The sequence below is a fragment of the Scomber japonicus genome, chromosome 24, assembly GCF_027409825.1.
Source record: "Scomber japonicus isolate fScoJap1 chromosome 24, fScoJap1.pri, whole genome shotgun sequence".
In the NCBI taxonomy this organism is placed as follows: Eukaryota; Metazoa; Chordata; class Actinopteri; order Scombriformes; family Scombridae; genus Scomber; species Scomber japonicus.
This window is the reverse complement of record NC_070601.1, coordinates 1,972,070-1,990,133: the sequence shown is the minus strand read 5'-3', so window position 1 is coordinate 1,990,133 and position 18,064 is coordinate 1,972,070. Positions and strand designations below refer to the sequence as shown.

At 39.8% G+C, this 18,064-nt stretch overlaps 1 protein-coding gene across 1 annotated transcript; it reads right to left on the bottom strand.

The window, feature by feature from the left end:
* Positions 1–573: 573 nt before the first annotated feature.
* LOC128354522 (cytochrome b-245 heavy chain) lies at positions 574–11,618 on the bottom strand. The gene is made up of 13 exons (XM_053314744.1): positions 11,513–11,618; positions 10,576–10,668; positions 7,462–7,572; positions 6,760–6,844; positions 6,482–6,630; positions 5,453–5,634; positions 5,132–5,261; positions 4,870–4,962; positions 3,638–3,891; positions 2,894–3,056; positions 2,484–2,630; positions 2,142–2,266; positions 574–764 (listed from the first exon to the last, which is right to left on the bottom strand). The coding sequence occupies exons 1-13, from the start codon at positions 11,555–11,557 to the stop codon at positions 647–649; spliced, it is 1,695 nt and encodes a 564-aa protein (XP_053170719.1). The 5' UTR covers positions 11,558–11,618; the 3' UTR covers positions 574–646.
* Positions 11,619–18,064: the final 6,446 nt, after the last annotated feature.

Below are 18,064 nucleotides of genomic sequence, written 5' to 3'. Positions count from 1 at the left end.
GCTCGCCTCGGGTTTTTTGCGTTTCCATGGTGATAGTACCTGGTACCTGCTCTGCTGAGGTTCCAAGCGAGCCGAGCCGTTACTAAATGTGACGTCAACAGACTGCCGGCCGCTGATTGGTCAGAGAGGCGTCACTGGATGAGTCATGAGCCGTCCCACACAAGAATCAAACCCGCCATTTTTAAATACCGGTAACAGCGAAACAGTCATACAGCTCAATTTAGTTGCTTTGTGTGTGACAGAAAGCCTCATACAGCTGCAAGTACACCACGGCCTCCATGTCCTCCATTGTTTAATGTGTTTGTGTCGCGTATAAAACGAAGTCACGGCAGTTTCGCGGAGCCGTTGCTATGACGACCCCGCCCACGTTGAGTAGGTACCTTTTTGTAATGGTAAAAGGTCGTTCCTGGAACCGAGTCGAGTCGTGCTGGAACTGTGTTGTGGAAAAGCGCCAAAAGAGGAGGAGGAGGTGATGAGGTTATTAAGTTTTAACATGGAGACACTGCAGCTTCATAACTAAACTCTACAACATTAAAAAAAAAAACAACAACCATAAAACAAAGACAAAAAATATTGTGGTGTAACACGTGACCCCTGCTGCTACTTGGGAAATTTCCTCGCTGTTTAAGAAGTTTTTTGGTTTTTTTTAGAAGTTTTCTTTGTTGAAGATGAACTTGACGTCGGCCTCAGTGTGAGAATGACACTGTTTCTCCAGAGACTTGCCGAGCTGAGGCGGACCGCACAGGAAGACTCCAACTTTGGTTCTGAGGAAACAAAAGTCAGTTTATTATAATCATTTTTTTCATGGTATTATTTAAGGTTATTAGATCTACAGTATATAAGTGTCCTAGAATGACTGAACCCAAATATTACACTTTGAAGTCTTATTGTCGCCTACATGCCTCGCACATTAAGACCTTAAAAGTGTGATGTTTCAAAAAGATTAAAATCACGAGGCATCCCTTAACTTTGTAAAAATATTGAGCAGCAGTAGTAGCCGAAGTAGTAGCAGTAATAAAAGTAGCAGTAGTAAAAGAAGTGGTGGTAGTAGTCGTATTAGTGGAAGTAGCCTAGTAGTATTAGTAGTGGTAGTAGTAGTATTAGTAGAAGTAGTAGAAGTAGCATTAGTAGTAGTAGAAGTAGCATTAGTAGTGGTAGTAGTAGTATTAGTAGAAGTAGTAGTAGTAGTAGTAGTAGAAGTAGCATTAGTAGTGGTAGTAGTAGTATTAGTAGAAGTAGTAGTAGTAGTAGAAGTAGCATTAGTAGATGTAGTAGTAGCAGTAGTAGAAGTATGAAAAGAAATGGTAGTAGAGGTAGAAAAAGTTGTAGTAGTAGTAAAATAAATGGTAATGGTAGTAAAAGAAGTGGTAGTAGTATTAGTAGAAGAAGAAATGGGAGTAGTAGTAGTGAAAGAGGTGATAGGAGTAGTAGAAGAAGAAGTAGTAGGATTAAATGAAGTGGGAGAAGTAATAGTAGTAAAAGACATGATAGAAGAAGCAGTAGTAGTAGTGGTAAGTAGTAGCAGTAGTAGTAATAGTGGTAGTATTAGTAGTAGGTAGCAGTAGTACTAGGAATTGTAGTAAAAGTAGTGGCAGTAGTAGTAGTAGTAGTAGTAGAAGTAGTATTATTAGTAGTAGTACTAGCAGTAGTAGTAGTAGTAAAAGAAATGGTAGAAGTATTGGAAGTAGAGTAGTGGTTGTAGTCTCCATAGTAAGACAAGTGGTTTAGTAGATGTAGTAGTAGTAATAAAGTAAGTTGTAGCGACAGAACAAGTGGGGATAGTAATAGTAGAAATAGTTGTAAAATAATAGTAGAAAAAGTCATAGTGGTACTGTAGTAGAAGTTGTTGTAATGGTAGTAGAAGTGGTCATTATAGGATTATTAGCTACAGTATTAGTAGTAGTAGTTGCACTGTAGCAGCACTAGTAGCCACTTATACAGCATCAGTAGTTGTACAGTAGTAGTAAAACAAAACTACAGTTCAGATATTTCCTTTTAGTATCATTAGCTGATTAAATGATTTCCTTTAGATATTCCAGTCAGTGATTTATAAAGTAACTGGGTGTGTTTGACATCACAGACTGAATAATGTAGATCAAGTGTGTTTGCATTGTGTATAGCAGCGTGATAAAGAACCTCACCCTGGGTGCTTTGTAGCAATATTGGTAAACTCATTGTCCCAGTTGGGTTTCCCATAAAGAGTCTTCTGTTTGAGCCCTGTGATTGGATCGTTCTCTGCTTCGTGGTGAACACGGAAGTGAGCGGCCTGACAAAGGACAGAGACATTTCATATTTCAGTCAACTTTTAGCTTGAGTAAGACTTGATGATAGTTTCTAAAGCCTGAAAGGTCACAAGAGTTCCTCAACAGACACAGAACTTCTACATTTAAGTGAAACCACAAAACTAACCCCCAATGTAAAGGGCACTTCATAGCTTTATTACTCTTAGTTTCTCAGTTGTATCAGTCTAAGGTCCCCAGTACCTCGGTCTCCTTCCAGCGGGTGAGGTAGATGTTGTAGCTGAGGAAGTCGGTCACGCCCTTCTCCGCCATCTGGTTCTCCAGGACCTGCAGCAGATCTGCAAACCACTCAAAGGCCTCCGTCTCTGGGCACAGCCAGTAGAAGTAGATCTGGGAAGGATGGAGAGAAAACACACGAGAATCACTTCATTATTATCTCAGCACTTAGAGTCCAAGACAAATTTCTCTTCAGGGACAATAAAGTATCTATCTATCTATCTATCTATCTATCTATCTATCTATCTATCTATCTATCTATCTGTCTGTCTGTCTGTCTGTCTGTCTGTCTGTCTATTAGCCTAAAGGTCCTACTGTATAAAAGTGTTAACATATTTTATCTCTACGATGCTTCATGTCCTTTTGGTCTCTCTCACCTTCTTGGTGAAGACGTCCTGGTTGTTCTGGATGCGTTTGTACCACACAGACTTGAGGATGGAGGCAAAAGGAGTCACACCGATTCCTGCTCCCACCAGCATGACCACCTCGTAACGAAACACGTCCTCGCTGGCCGTACCAAATGGGCCGTCTATGGCCACACTGAGAGAGAGAGAGAGAGAGAGAGAGAGAGAGAGAGAGAGAGAGAGAGAGAGAGGTCAAAGCACAAACAGTTATTCATTGTCATTTGTTTATTTTTGTTGCTGTTTAGTAAATCCAACCCACCATACACAAATTCTCTTTTCGTATTTTTGTAGCACGTTTGCAGACCTGACTTGTTTGGTCCCTTTTTTATAACATGAACAGTCAGAGTGTAACCAAGAAAGCAGCAAATTGTCCTCAACATCATTTCATTACATGCAGCAGCTCTGAATAAAGGCACCGTTCTTTGTTCTTATTGTGCCACAAAAACTGTAAATTGCTCAGTGGGACCACTGCCAAAAACGGATTTGATATTGAGAGGATATTATTGTTAATATTGCAAGATTTCTCCAGTCTCTTTTCTTCTCTGCTCAATCCAGAGAGGGAAGGAATTACAGCCACACACAATGAACCACTGAGAGCTGTAAATGCGACCCCCACTGCCAGCTGTTCAAAATAGTCCATCAAGAAAGCGAGAGGGTGCAATCAAGTATAATCAACCAGCAATTTCAGGCACAATTTTACTCTTTCTGTTGTCATACCTGGGTAGTTGCCATGCCGCCTGAGTCTCGGTTTTGTCTCCTCCACAGGCCACATACAGAGCCTGAGTCCAGTCGCCAACAATACGGATGTGGGCGCTGAAGAAGTCCTCCTCGGGGGCGGAGGTCAGGGTGAACGGGTGCCACTCCAGCCTGGAGATGGACGGACACTTGATGAAGACATACTGACCCACCTCCATGTGGAAACCTTTCCTCTTCATCTGCAGCTCCAGCGTTTTGGAGGGGTGCATCACCACCTGTGGGAGGTACGGTGTTATGAGAGTTTGGGTTCAGATCAGTATGAAGTATAAATAACATCTAGTGCTTCTACGTGTCATTACTGCCATATCGATGAGTTGTTTAGTGTATACTGTTTAGTCTATTCATCAGAAATGCCCATCAAAACTTCCCAAAGTCTAAAGTGATGTCTATAAACGTCTCATTTTGTCCAACCAACAGTCCAAAACCCAAAAGTATTCAGTGTATAATGATAAAGAACTGAGAAAACCCAGCAAAACCTCACATTTAAGAAGCTGGAACCAGTGACAATTTGACATATTTGTTCAATAAATGACTTAAATGATTAATTATCAATAAAAATCATGTTCATTTGTTGCTCAACAAGCTGATTTATTAGAATAATTAGCTCAAAGCTGTGTAATCCTCTAAATTTGTTATCTTAATATATATATTGTATCTGCATTTATTATGTTTGATAAACTTTTACAGAAGTATTCATTCTTACAAGGATGAATCTGACTCAACTAGTGAGTTATAAGTATTTGCATTCATAATTTGTGTGCTGTATTGTCATTTTGAAAGAAAAAAACACCATATAATAGATAATTCTGGGTTTATATGTTCATATATCAAAAAGTTGCTTCTCATGCCACATGGTTGTGCTATTTGCATTGGGGAAAAGCAGCTTTTTCTTTCTACCAAAGTTTCTTGAAATCTGCCTTGTAGTTTTTGAGATAACTTGCTAAAAGTCAAACAAGCCTCCAAAGAGAGCATATCCTTGTTTTTGTCATAGGTATAAATAATAATACTTTTACAGATAGCTGCAGGTTAGGAGTTTTTATTTAGTTACATTTCAAGAATTTAGTTGGAAAACAACATATGTAGGTCCTGAAAGTCTTGCTCAAAGACACTTCAACAAGCCTGTCATCCTTACCTTTAGAACAAGTCATGACTGTTTATATCTATTTTTAGTTTTAGTGATTAAAAACACAAACCTTGGTGATGACGACTTTCTGGAAGGAGCGATAGAGGCGGACAATCCTCTCACACACATACAGGAACATGGGGGCCACAACCCACTTCCATGTCTGCAGAAAAGAAATATGTTTTAAGAATTTACAACATTATTACTAATAGTTTCTTGATAGTATAACATTTACAGTCCTTTCTAAATAACATAACTTGGAAAATCAATCATTTTAAATATTTCCCATTAGCTGTTAACAGTGACGATAGATGAAGAATTGCATAGATTACCCCCGGCGGGTTTCCAGCAAATGTTGGCACAGCACAAGTGGAGTTTTTCCCCCACTCCATAAATTGTTCGGCACAGACTTTCGGATTGTTTGTCTCCAAGCTTTTTGGTGTCTGTCCTCGCACAATCCGCCTGAAGCCACAAAACACATGAATATTTAATAATGAGCAGTATTATTATAACTATTGGTAAAACTTAATTGTCTCCAATGCTCAAATTATTGTTTATTTTTGTCCAAAGTGAATGCACTGGTAGGATGTTGGACGTTGAAAGTTAAATCACAATTAAAAAGTCATCATTTCTTTCAGGTGTTGGCATCCTACCCGTAGCCATGGAACACCAGCCCGATGAAGAAGATGACAAACAGGTGGTGCGTGTACCAGAACACCTCGAAGTACGACCTGCGGATGACCTCCATGGATGAAGTGATGATGAGGATGAGGGCCAGTGTGATGGCCACGCCCGTCAGCCCGGCGATGGTGGTGAACATGACGATGGTAGGGTTCTGCGTTATAATTAAGTCGGGTTAACCCATTATTTCAACTCTGGTAAAGTGTAATCACTGAAGACAGTTACACAGTAAAACTAGGTGAATATCTGAGACCTGAAGTGTTTGGGTTGAGTGATGTTTAGTGTGAAGTTCAGACTCTACAGGGTGATGAAATCATGCAAGTGTAGGTGATAAATTTAGCTGAGTTATCAGATAAAGTCCTGAAAGAAATGAGAGGCTATAAATTATAAACCGTAAGGAGATGTCAGTTGAAGTGTGTAAGCAGTATATTTTATTTAAATTTGAAAGTTATGGGAGTAAGATAAGCTGATGTTTAATTTTAATGTTCATCTGAAAGCAGCAGCAGCACTCTTTATTAAAAAATAAGGGCCCTATTAGTCAACATGTGAAAGCAGGAAGGAGATATAGTAAGAGCAAGAAATGTTAGTTGTGCAATAGCACCTGTACAGAAAGGCTGCAGAAGGGAACTAATGCAGTAAAACAGCAGTAGCATCAATATCAGTACCAGTGTATCAATATAGTATAAACAGAGTATCAATGATGCAGAGTGTGCAAAAAAGTCCACATTTCAATTGTTTCTCATACTGTAGCTTTTTAAGAAAAACAGAAACTAAATCTACAAAGAGGAAGTTTCTCATGTGACAAAATATCTGGAAAGACAAATATCATCATAGAGGAAGTTTGTGGGATGAAGTAATGCAACTTTTTTTTTTATTGACCCAAGATTTAGAAATTTAGCATAGGGAAATTAACAGATTTCAGCAATAAGAGAAGCATCCACAGACATATAGAAACTGAAAAGCTGAACAAGCTGCATGTTTTTCCAGTAACCACAACTCACAGTCTCATTGGTCCGGATGGGGTTTAGGAAGGGACGGCCATCTCCGTTACCAATGTCAGACAAGAAGAAGGGCAGGTTTACGGGGTCACGATTCAGCTGGGCATCCATGAAATACTCAAAGTTAAACAAGTGTGCAACGATGTGCACGGCTACAAGAAGGTGAGAAAGGAGGAAAGGAGAAGCATATTAGGACAATGAGTCACATGAGAAGCTTTGATGATGCCTAATACTGCTCATCATCACTAATAAAATATAACCACCATAGAACTGTATAATACCTGTATGAAAGGCAATCATATAAGCCACCAGTTTGTGAAAAGTGATGTTTCGGTCCAGCTGACGAGCGGCTGTGCGGCTACATAACTAAACACAAACAAGAAAGACAGATGATGAGAAATTAGGAAAGTCTTATTGGACGATAAATTCAGTCCTCTAATTAAAAAACTGACAGCAATCATTTGGATTAAAGACTGTGTAAAGTGGGTTAGGGTTAATGTATTTCTAAAAAAGGTGTAAAAAGCATTTCAACCATTTAGATTTGAATTGTGGCGCTAGGCTTCACAAACTGTTTCAAGATTTCTGGGTTCGGGATTTAGTAGATTAGCATAAACCCGCCCCTGCTGCTGTAGAGGTATAAATATATCCGTTAGCCTGTTAGCTGAGTTAGCTGCCGAGTTAGCCACCGAGCTAGCAGCTGAGTTAGCAGCAGAAAGCTCTCAAACCTAGCGTCCATGTTTCGGGTAGAGGTGGTGACTTTGATTGACAGGTGACACTTGGTAGGGGGCGGGGCTTCAGTGTTTGGTAGCAGAGAAAGAGGCTGATTTTTACACAACTTTGAAGCCTAATTTCATATATTTGACAATTTTTTTAATCATTCAAATTTAGCAGGGTGGTTAACAACACACTTTTCTGTGGTATGTCAAACTCAGAACACATATTTATTCTTAATTTCCACAGACTTTAAAGTTGAGTTTTTATACCTGAATGGTGCCACGGAGGAGGGAGAGCAGGTTTCTGCAAACTGGCAACAGGATGAGCATACAGTTGAAGTTGAGGCAGGCAGCAGGAGCTCTGGCCCAGGAAAGAGCTTGCTGGAAGTAAGAGAGTGTTGAGTTACTTCACAATGTAATCAGATTGTAGCTTCCTTATTTTTAAATTGATACTTATAATAATTTCACAATTCATAAAATGGGCTTACAATAGGATTAATCTAGAAAATAACAGGGAATTGCAGCCCAGCTGTAGTCTTACTGATAAGCTTCATACAGGCTCAATGTAACCCAGACATTTACCATGTAAATCTAATATTGTCTTTAACCTTACACTCAACCTGTAATCCCTAAATCTTAGCCTCAACCCTTACCTCAACCGAATTTTCTACCCTTAACCTATTGACCCATTTCTTCACCTTAATCCTAAAAGCTCTGTAAAGAACACCAACCTTGGATACTGCTTATCTTTCCATATGCTGGCGGTGACATATTGTCCCTATAGCTGTATGTTTAAAGAACAACTGCAACTAAAGAAAGTGCACAAAGGCAAAAGAAAGTAAGAGCCACTCTGTTTCACTTCTGCTGACTGAAACCCAGCTGGGCAGTCGACTCAGAGTATGATGAAGCCAGCTGTGACCACAGAGCAGACTTAAATCCTAGCATCAGACTGACTTCCTTCTCCAATAAGAAACTGTAGATGGTGTAAATAATATGTGAATCCAGACACAGAAATGCGTGTGAATAATGTGTCATATGATTGTAATTGATTTTGTTTGGTTTGTGTTTTTCTCAGTACAACTCATTAAGATGTATTATGCTGAGCTGAATGGATCTACAGTGGTGGCCATGAGCCTTTACACAAGAAAGCTCAATGTGCTGCAACTTAACAACACAAGTAAAGACTTTAAACACACACATCGCAAGTTAATGAAGAAACATTTACTTGAAAGCAAAAGGAAATAACAGAAGTTTTTGGTCAATTTCAGCACAACTGCTACTCCTCTTTGGGTCATTAGGAACCACACATTAAACATACTAATACAAATATAAAACATTGCACAATTGTATGAATCATATCAAACATGATGACTGCTATACATGAAGTAACTTCGGTTGCTCTGTACAAACTGCAGTGTTTCAGTAGTCGCTGCATACGTGCTTCAAAATTTGTGATGTGACTGATTTGCAGCATTTTCTAGTGTTAATAATCAGTATATAAACAATAAGCAGATATTTATTACTAACCCTAACCCTTTATTCATGTATTTGTTTATTATAACTCCTCCAGTGGGCACCCTTAAGTTGAGGCTGCTGTTTAAACAGATAATGAATGGCAATATAGCAAGAAGCACTTTGGCTGGAAAACATGGGCCAAGAAATGTATTACGACGATGATGGGTGTGTCCTTATGTTGAATGAGCAGTGAGATACAGCTCCATTAACTTAAGCAGGCTGTTCCAAACCCTAAAATAACTCAAGTCAAGGCCCTGTACCCTGCAGTCTCAGTATATTCCTCTTCTTTGCCGGAAGAGCTGACAAATGGCCTCAGACAGACCTCAATCATTTAGTGATGAGGGATGGAGTATTTCTACATAGGGTGCACTGAACCTCTGCAGAACTGCATAGGGTCGGGTTAAGAGATGTGACCATTTTGTTATAGTGCTGCTCCAAGGCTCAGAGATGGTTGACATGAGAATATTAAACTGATCATGGGTCCGGATATTGGGGGGATTCCTGAACCCTAGAGAAGGTGGCTCCACACAGTCATCGTGCAGGATTTGAAAGCTCCTTATTAGGGAATGGAGATCGGTGGTTCTTCCTTCACTCAGTTAAGTAGAGTGGCAATGTTACAACCCAGCTCGTTAAAACTTCTAGAGGGCCGTAACAGGCAACCTCTAAAGCAGAGGTGTCAAACTCATTTTCATTCAAGGGCCACATACTGTCCAATTTGAACTGATGTGGGCCGGTCAATTAAAAAGATGGAAGGAAGGAAGGAAGGAGTCAAGGAGTGAGGAAGGAAGGAAAGTAAGAAGGAAGGAAGAAAGGACAACTGGAAGGAAGGAAGGGAGGAAAAGGAGGAGGAGAAGGAACGATGGAAGGAAGACAGGACAGGTGGAAGGAAGGAAGGAAGGAAAAGAAGACAGAAAGGAAAGATGGAAGGAAGAAAGGAAGGAAAGAGAAGAAGGAAGAAAAGATGGATGGAAGACAGGACAGTTGGAAGGAAGGAAGGTAGGAGAAGAAGACAATGGAAAGATGGAAGGAAGGAATTAAGTAACAAAGAATGAAAAGAAGGAAGGAAAAGAAGACAGGAAGTGGGCCGGGGCGGACCCTTTGGCGGGCCGGTTCTGGCTCACGGGCCGCATGTTTGACACCCCTGCTCTAAAGACTTAATACACAGGAGAGGAAACCAGCCAAGACGCTAAATGGGGGGAATATATCGATCCTATGATAGACACACGCCCCATATGAGGTTCTGCAAATCACTGAACCCTGGACTGTCAGGGGTTAAAAGTTAGAAAGCACCATGTGAGTATTTTGATGGGCTTTGACTCATCTCGGTGTGGTGATGTAGGCGTTTGAGCCCCGTGGTTTGATTTTGACATGAAGTCTGTAAACAGTAGATAACTAACACACATCCTTTTTATCCTTTTTCTGTCACTGTTGGAGAGAATTGCTTCATCTGGTGCCGTTTTCTGTCTATCTATTGTGTTGTGATGTCATGGAAACACATGAACTGAAACTATACTTGTTATAAATTAATGTAAATTTGGTAAATTACAGTTTAGATAGTATAAAATTGGTGTTGGGAATTTCTCAGACGGCAGCCGCTGCATTTTGAGGAAGTGAAAAAGGGCCAGGTCCTGTTTTCACAAATAACTAATTTCATTTGTCCCACAACTGAATTATTAGAGTCTATATAACTCTCTGTGTTGAAGCTAAAAAAAATAAAATAAAAGTAAATCACACTTTATAGACTTCTTCAAAAACAAGCAGAAGATGATTTTGAAGTCAGAAAAAAAGACTTAATCTACTAAATGATTCATAATTTAAGTGATAAAATAAAAAACTTGAAGCAGAAGTGATGCTGCAGGAAAGACTCACCCCGAGAAGCACCCGGGTATAAAACCATCTCTCCACCAAGAAGTTCAGGTAGAATTGGACAAACAGGTACGCGTTGATCCCCAGCCAGACCAGCTGCAACACACATCCAAACACTTACATCAAAAAACACAAAAACACAGTCTGACTAATGCAAAACTACCTCTGTTCACTCATGCATGGATCAAGAAAGGTTATACAGTAAGGAACTCATTTTTGGATTGGATATCGTGTTAAATATTTTTGATTTTCAGCGTTTTTTCCCATCCTATCTTTGCTTCGAGAACTCTAAACATGTCTATTTTTACACTTTCCTGCACCAAAAAAAAAGCCCCAAAGTTAAATATATAAACACATGCAGTCATACAAATGTCTGTCAGGTCACACAGATCATGCACTTTGTACAAAAATAACAACAATTTATCATTTTACATCACATATATTGAGCTTTTTTAAAAATGTGACCATATTTAGACCAAGAAAAATAAAGTCCATCACTTAACAACACAGTTTCCCACCAGTGTTAATATTTAGCCCAGCATGAAGATGAACTGTCAGATCAAACATGTATAATCATTTAAAATCTTACTAAATATATTAGATGACAAATTAATGGCGTTAAATATTAAAAAAGTATCCAAGCTAACATAAAACTTTGCAGGGTTCTGATCTAATAACTTAATTCTGGCCTTATAAGCTCTTTGATTTAGTAAAAATGGTCCAAAAAAATAAATAAAGAAAAATAAAGTTTATGAATCGGACCAGACATTTGATTTTTATAACGTTTTATGCATTAAAATCATTCAAGTTACATTTCCATATACATTTCTATATACTGCTAATCACTGTAAGAGGCGTTATCACCACACTGATGGTATTTACAATGAGAGCAAACACATATAAAACTGATAACCGTCCTAATTAAAGCAAATTTACTCACAATAACAAAGACGGAGAGCCCCTCATTGGCAGCAAAGTTCCCCATGATGAAGAAAGGTGTGTGTGAAGTGAAGGATTGTGTTAATGTGATAATACAGAAGGAAGCAGGAAACAGCACAGGGGGAGAATGAAGAGTGCAGAGGACTGATTACTCATTTTATAACCTTTGCTAGAAGCAAATAAGGAAGTGGCCCTCTGCTTTTGTTTCAGTGGAAGGTCCGTCGCTCTGCCAGCTGCTCGTATCTCCCCCAGTTACTCCTCCAGTCATACAAACACACACACACAGCTTCCTTATTGAGCCTTGAGTCAGTAAAGTGTAAATCTTTATCTACTCTAATCACAGGTAAAGCAAACAGCTGTTCTGAGGTCCCGAAAGTAGAAATATGAATCTTAAAATCAACATTGAGTCATGTTTAAAACTTATTCTGTAAATCCCCCCCATTTGTTTGTAGGTGATTTGATTAATTGCACATTTAATCACGTAAATTGCACCTTAACCTTAAACTTAAGTACTTTATATGAACTGAGGAGTGTCCTGCATTATGACCATATCTCTTGACCCAGTTTTAAGTTCAGTGCCTATCATAAAATAAAAGTGTCATATGATATAAAATGTTTAAATCGTCATGATCAGCCAGTAGAAACACTGATCCAGTTTGTGTAAATCACTGAAGAAGTCATTATTTTAAGGTTGTGACATCAACTCATTTACATTATTTAATTAAAAAGGTCAGTGTTTAATTAATTATCTGTTCATTTGTCTGTTTCTGCAACCAATTAGTGTGTAAAAAAGTCTTGAAAAATGAACAAAATAGTGAATACCTACAGGCTGCTAAATGCTCCACTATACAGATCACACACTGTTATAAATATATTAATTATAATATAACTGCTTTAATTATTAATGACTAGGAAACATTCATCTGCTGTTCATCTGCTTCTTCAGGACTGCTGGGTGTAGTCTGACTAGATGTTTGATTGACAGGCCGCCGTCGCCGCGGCAACAACGGCTGTCATCAGAGTTCCGGAATGATGCTGTTGCTAAATTCTGATTGGTTCACAGAGGAGGTGTCATCATCGCATCTCTCCTGAAATAACTTCATCGGCTTTAACGTTAGCAGAAGAGTTTGAGTTGGTGTTAGACTAAAATCACTTAAATCTGAAGTTTATTGAGAAAAACTTGACTTTTAACTGCAAAATATCTTCAGTCAGAGCAGATTAGAAAGCAAAAATAATGAAACTTTGAAGATATTTGCAAACCTAGATCTGCTTATCTGAAATTTTAGGAATATATTTGTGATCTTAAAGCCCAAACTGCAGAGTAACATTGAAAAAAAGGAGCACAAAACTATAAAATAATGCCATATGAATAATTTTGTGAGATGTGAGATCATGAAGTGGATCTTTGAGGCGATGCTCTTCAGTCTAGCAGCAGCAGCAGCAGTGGATGAGCCCTGGATGTGTTAACGCTCGCGGCCAGGTGACCGTTTAGGAGGAACTTGCTACTCGATGGTGACATTGTGAATTATAGGCGGAGGAAGTGGCATATTTCTAAACGTGAAGTAAAACAGAAGATATCTTGCCACATGCTTCCTGTTTCAAACTAAACTGCAGAAAGGGAAACACCTGAACTGACTTCTAAACTAACACAGCATCAGAAGAGTTCACTAAAAGCAACAAAGAACAAAGCAAACAGTTCCTGATCTCACCGTCACAGTAAAACGGACGGTTTCATTTAAAAAAGTGAGGGTGACAAGAGTAATCTGAGCTTTTATGCCTTTTAAAGCAGAGCTGAGCTGAGCTGCAGCCTTTTAGTTTTCACTCTGAGTAATGAAATGAGCTTTCAGGCACAGACACACTTCCTGCTCTAAATGAATTGTTTTTCTCTCACGAGCTCCTCTCAAGCGTCTCAGTGGGTCCTCGAAGGGGTTGCAGGATTTAAAAGGGTTTCATGGGGTCAAAATAAGGAACATTTTTAATTAGATTATAATTTAATTCAATAGAAACAACCATAATTAAAATTAAATTATCCCAAATAGAATGATATTAACATTTTTGAGACTAAAAAAGCACAAGTTTAATCCTTAAAAACATCTGCTTGTCCTCAAAATCTTCCACATAAGACAAGTAAATTAATCTACATCGGTTTTATAGTAATCCTCTGGAATAATATCATATATATAAAATACAAAGCATATATAAAAACTATCACCAGTGTCACATTTTTTAGTGCTTCTCTCGGGTTATTTTAAGCCACTTTAGTCCAAGTCTCCTTTGTAAAGGAGCTAATGTATGTTAAGAAATCTGGACGTAGCTGGTCGTAAGCCGAGCCTCCAGTAAAGAGCTGCAGCTTTCAGCTTTCAGCACAAATTGTATGAAACTGAAAATCCAACTTTCACTCTGGATTATTGTCAATCAGATGACTGCTGTTAGTCCCGAGGGATTTAACATCAGTGATTACATGAAACCAATTGAGGTTAAATCTTAAAATGGTGAGCCGAATGCTGCCAGTACCTGAAGTCCTGGACTGGTTCACGAGGAAATCCCCAAATTTTTCCACAAGGAATGAAGACCAGTCTGCTCTAGATTCTCTGCTGCTCAGTCAGTTCATTAGTTGTATTTAACCAGTGAGCTCTGTTTATTTATGTGTGTGTTTTAATACGCTTTAAGCCTGTGATGTCTTGGAAAAAAGCTTTTAAATACACACAACACAAAGATGATTACAATGACATGAAGATTAGTGTCTGCTGATGCAACAGATCACATAACCTACAGAAGCAGGGTTAGGGTTAGGGTTAGAGTCACACATGAGACAACACACACAAGTAAACCAGGTAATTCAGCTTATATTGGGGTTTTTTGGTGAGTTCAGTTTTATGCTATATGTCAAATATTAGCTTTGATATTCCCAGGTTAACAGACAGCAAACAAAGAGTTAAACAATTCATAATTTTGGATTATGAATTCAGATAAACAGGAAAAAAAAGTTATTTCTTTAGGCTGATATTTGGACCTGTGGTTATAAGGTTAGGATTAGCATAAGTCTCCAGGAAATAAAGGTCTTTGTAATGTCCCAAAGGTGGATTAACAGCATGTGTGTTCATCTGCTTGACAGAATAATAGTGTGACCCATTGCACAACCTAGTGGTGGATAGGTCATATTAAACCCGGGAAGACTACAGATTATATAAATGTGAATAAAACACCTCAAATTCAATGAAAGTAGTGATCATTTGTATTATTTATGAAGAGTGTGGTCTGGATTTTGACCTGTGGATGACAGGAAAGGGAGACTAAAGCATGAAAATGGCCAAATATTTATAGAAACATCCTTTTTTTTGAGTCCTACTTTGAGCTGGTAGATGTAGGTTTGGTTTCCAGACTATATAGATGCTGTTTCCTTCATCATTCAGCCCTTCCTTCTTGTAAAATAACAGGCTCCATAAGTGGATCTACCCACTGAGCTCCACCAAGAACTACAGTACATATCTTCAAGGTTTTTTTTGTGTTGTTTGCATTCATGCCGTCCAATACGAGCGCTGATGTGACATAAGCCGGCCAGTGGTTGGTATAGCAACATCACTTCTGCGTGAGATATACCAACAACAAAAAGCTGGAGGACAATACACTTTTATTTGTAATAATGACAATTGCCTGTGCTGCCTTGGCTCAAGTGTTCAACCAATCAATGCACATTTATGTATTTCAAGGTTCCTCCTCTTGTGCTGGTAGACGAACAAACCCTTAAAACGGCGTCTAAACCACAGACTGTATAAAAGAAATGGACGTAACGTCCGTGACGTCAGCCATTGGTTTGTGGACTGCTGCTCGGACGCCAATAGTTTTGAATCTGGGCAGCGCCATCTTGAAAATTTCAGGTGCATGCTGGGAAAAATAACAAAAATTTTAAAAATTAAATAAAAACACGGATTCTACTTATATGGGCATGAGGCGGGGCCATGGGCGGAGCGGGGAGGTTGCTATGGTTGCGAGGGCTGGATCTCGAGGACATTGGTTAATCAACCTGTCAATCAGGACGTAGCCACGCCCCCTAATGCATACCCTGCTTTATCGTCACATATAAAATCAGGGAGGCCAAAATGTCCCAAATGAACATCATACTGCATTGAAGAAGGCTTTAAACTAGCGATTGAGACCATAAACACATTTTGAAAACGTTTACTGAGGTTAGAAATCAAGTGAGAAGTTGGTGAATTCTCCATTGACTTGTATAGAGACGGTCGCCCCCTGGTGGCCTTTTGATAGAATGCAGCTCTGAGTTACTTCCGCATTGGCCTCATTTCAGAGGACCAGAACTCTCCGCCTGGTCTAAACAACTACGATCGTTCGTGTCTATTATCTCATAGCGCAGTAACACTGACAATGTAAAGAGACTAAATGCTTGTAACAGTCTGATCAATGAAGCATGAAAAATAAGAGTAGAAACATGTAGTATATAAATGTAAACATGCGCGTGTGTGAAGTATTGTTCTCATTCTGTCACATCTCACGTATGTCAAATTTTATCCTGGTTCAGTTTGAATAATGCATTTCCTCCACTCATTCCTCCCACAGCCATCTGCTTGTTTAACACAGGAAACTGACACATACACAGTAAAGATGAACAATGTGGAAACAATGTTCTTTCTCCTGAGTATCGATACTACATTATGAATGAAGTCGGGACGTTGTGATACGTAGCACGACACGCTCGGTGGCGTCTGCTGTAGAAGGAGCTCGTTACAATCTTTGGCTGTTTTTCGTCTTTGGAGCCTTTGAAACAAACTGACATGATCAAAACTCTTTCTTAGTAGTTTTTGGGCACACAGAATACTTGTTAGTAGATCAGTTCATCGTTGGTTTGGATCCAAACATGATCGCCAGCTGTGTCCTTTAACCCTCCTGTTGTCCTCGAGTCAAGGAAGGAAGGGAGGAAGGAGGAAGGAAGGGAAGGAGGAAGGATGGAAGGATGGAAGGGAGGAAGAAGGAAGGAAACAGGGAGGGAGGGAGGATGGAAGGGAGGAAGAAGGAAGGAAAGGAGGAAAGAAGGGAGGATGGATGGAAGGGAGGGAGGAAGAAGGAAGGAAGGAAGGGGGGATGGAAGGGAGGAAGAAGGAAGGAAAGGAGGATGGAAGGGAGGAAGAAGGAAGGAAAGGGGGGAAGAAGGAAGGATGGAAGGGAGGAAGAAGGAAGGAAATGAGGAAAGAAGGGAGGAAGAATGGAAGGAAACAGGGAGGGAGGAAGGATGGAAGGGAGGAAGAAGGGAGGAAGAAGGAAGGAAGGGGGGATGGAAGGGAGGAAGAAGGAAGGAAAGGAGGATGGAAGGAAGGAAAGGAGGAAAGAAGGGAGGAAGAATGGTAGGGAGGAAGGAGGGAGGGAGGAAGAATGGAAGGGAGGAAGAAGGAAGGAAAGGAGGGAGGGAGGAAGGATGGAAGGGAGGAAGAAGGAAGGAAAGGAAAGAAGGACAGAAGAAAGGAAGGTAGGAGGGAGGGAGGAAGGAAGGAAAGAAGGACAGGAAAGAAGGAAGAAAGGAAGGTAGGAGGGAGGGAGGGAAAAAGGAAAAGAGGAAGGAAGGAAGGAAGGAAAGAAGGACAGAGGAATGACGGGGTCAATTTGACCCGGGAGGACGTCACGAAGGTTAAAGTGGTCTAAAGGTTCACACCAAGAGCGATGACGCGATGTCGTGTGTGGAGATTACATTTAAAGTCAATACACCCCACACTTCCAGAAAGCTCTGCTCATTTTACACTTTACATATAAAATAACATTTCCATCATTATGTCTATGTTATATTTTCATGTCTGAGGTAAAATAGGGAGGGAGGAAAGAAGGTAGGAAGAAAGGAAGGAAGGAAAGGAGTAAGGAGGGAGGAAGGAAGGAAAGGAGTAAGGAGGGAGGGAGGAAGGAAGTAAGGAGTAAGGAGGGAGGGAGGAAGGGAGTAAGGAAGGAAGGAAGGAAGAAAAGGAGTAAGGAGGGAGGGAGGGAGGAAAGGAGTAAGGAGGGAGGGAGGAAGGGAGTAAGGAGGGAGGGAGGAAGGAAAGGAGTAAGGAGGGAGGGAGGGAGGAAAGAGAGAAGGAAGGAAGGAAGGAAGGAAAGGAGTAAGGAGGGAGGGAGGAAGGAAGGAAGGAAGGAAGGAAAGGAGTAAGGAGGGATGGAGGGAGGAAAGAAGGAAGGAAGGAAAGGAGTAAGGAGGGAAGGAGGAAGGAAAGAAGGAAAGGAGTAAGGAGGAAGACTAAGTTTACACTTTACATATAAAATAACATTTCCATCATTATGTCTATGTTATATTTTCATGTCTGAGGTAATAATAGGACATGATATTGTGTGATAGGAGCTGTTTAGTCTCTCTGCTGCTCTCTGAAACATGAATCAAGCTTTAATCACATTTATTGATCAGTCAGATTATTGATTATTGATGCTTTCTAAAACACATCTGTGCTTTAACATTTGGTTTAGACACTTTTTTACGAGGGGAAGATACTGTAAAGGTAGAGAATAGGAACATTATGTGAGGGTTAAATACATTAGTCTCCTAATAATAAAGTTCTTTTAT

Excerpts from the sequence above, each read along its gene's own strand:
- LOC128354522 (XM_053314744.1), bottom strand. The coding sequence starts at position 11,557 with ATGGGGAACTTTGCTGCCAATGAGGGGCTCTCCGTCTTTGTTATT. Across the intron at positions 10,669-11,512 it reads GGCTCTCCGTCTTTGTTATT|CTGGTCTGGCTGGGGATCAA; the intron begins GTGAGTAAATTT and ends TGTGTGTTGCAG. Across the intron at positions 2,267-2,483 it reads CCCGCTGGAAGGAGACCGAG|GCCGCTCACTTCCGTGTTCA; the intron begins GTACTGGGGACC and ends GTCCTTTGTCAG.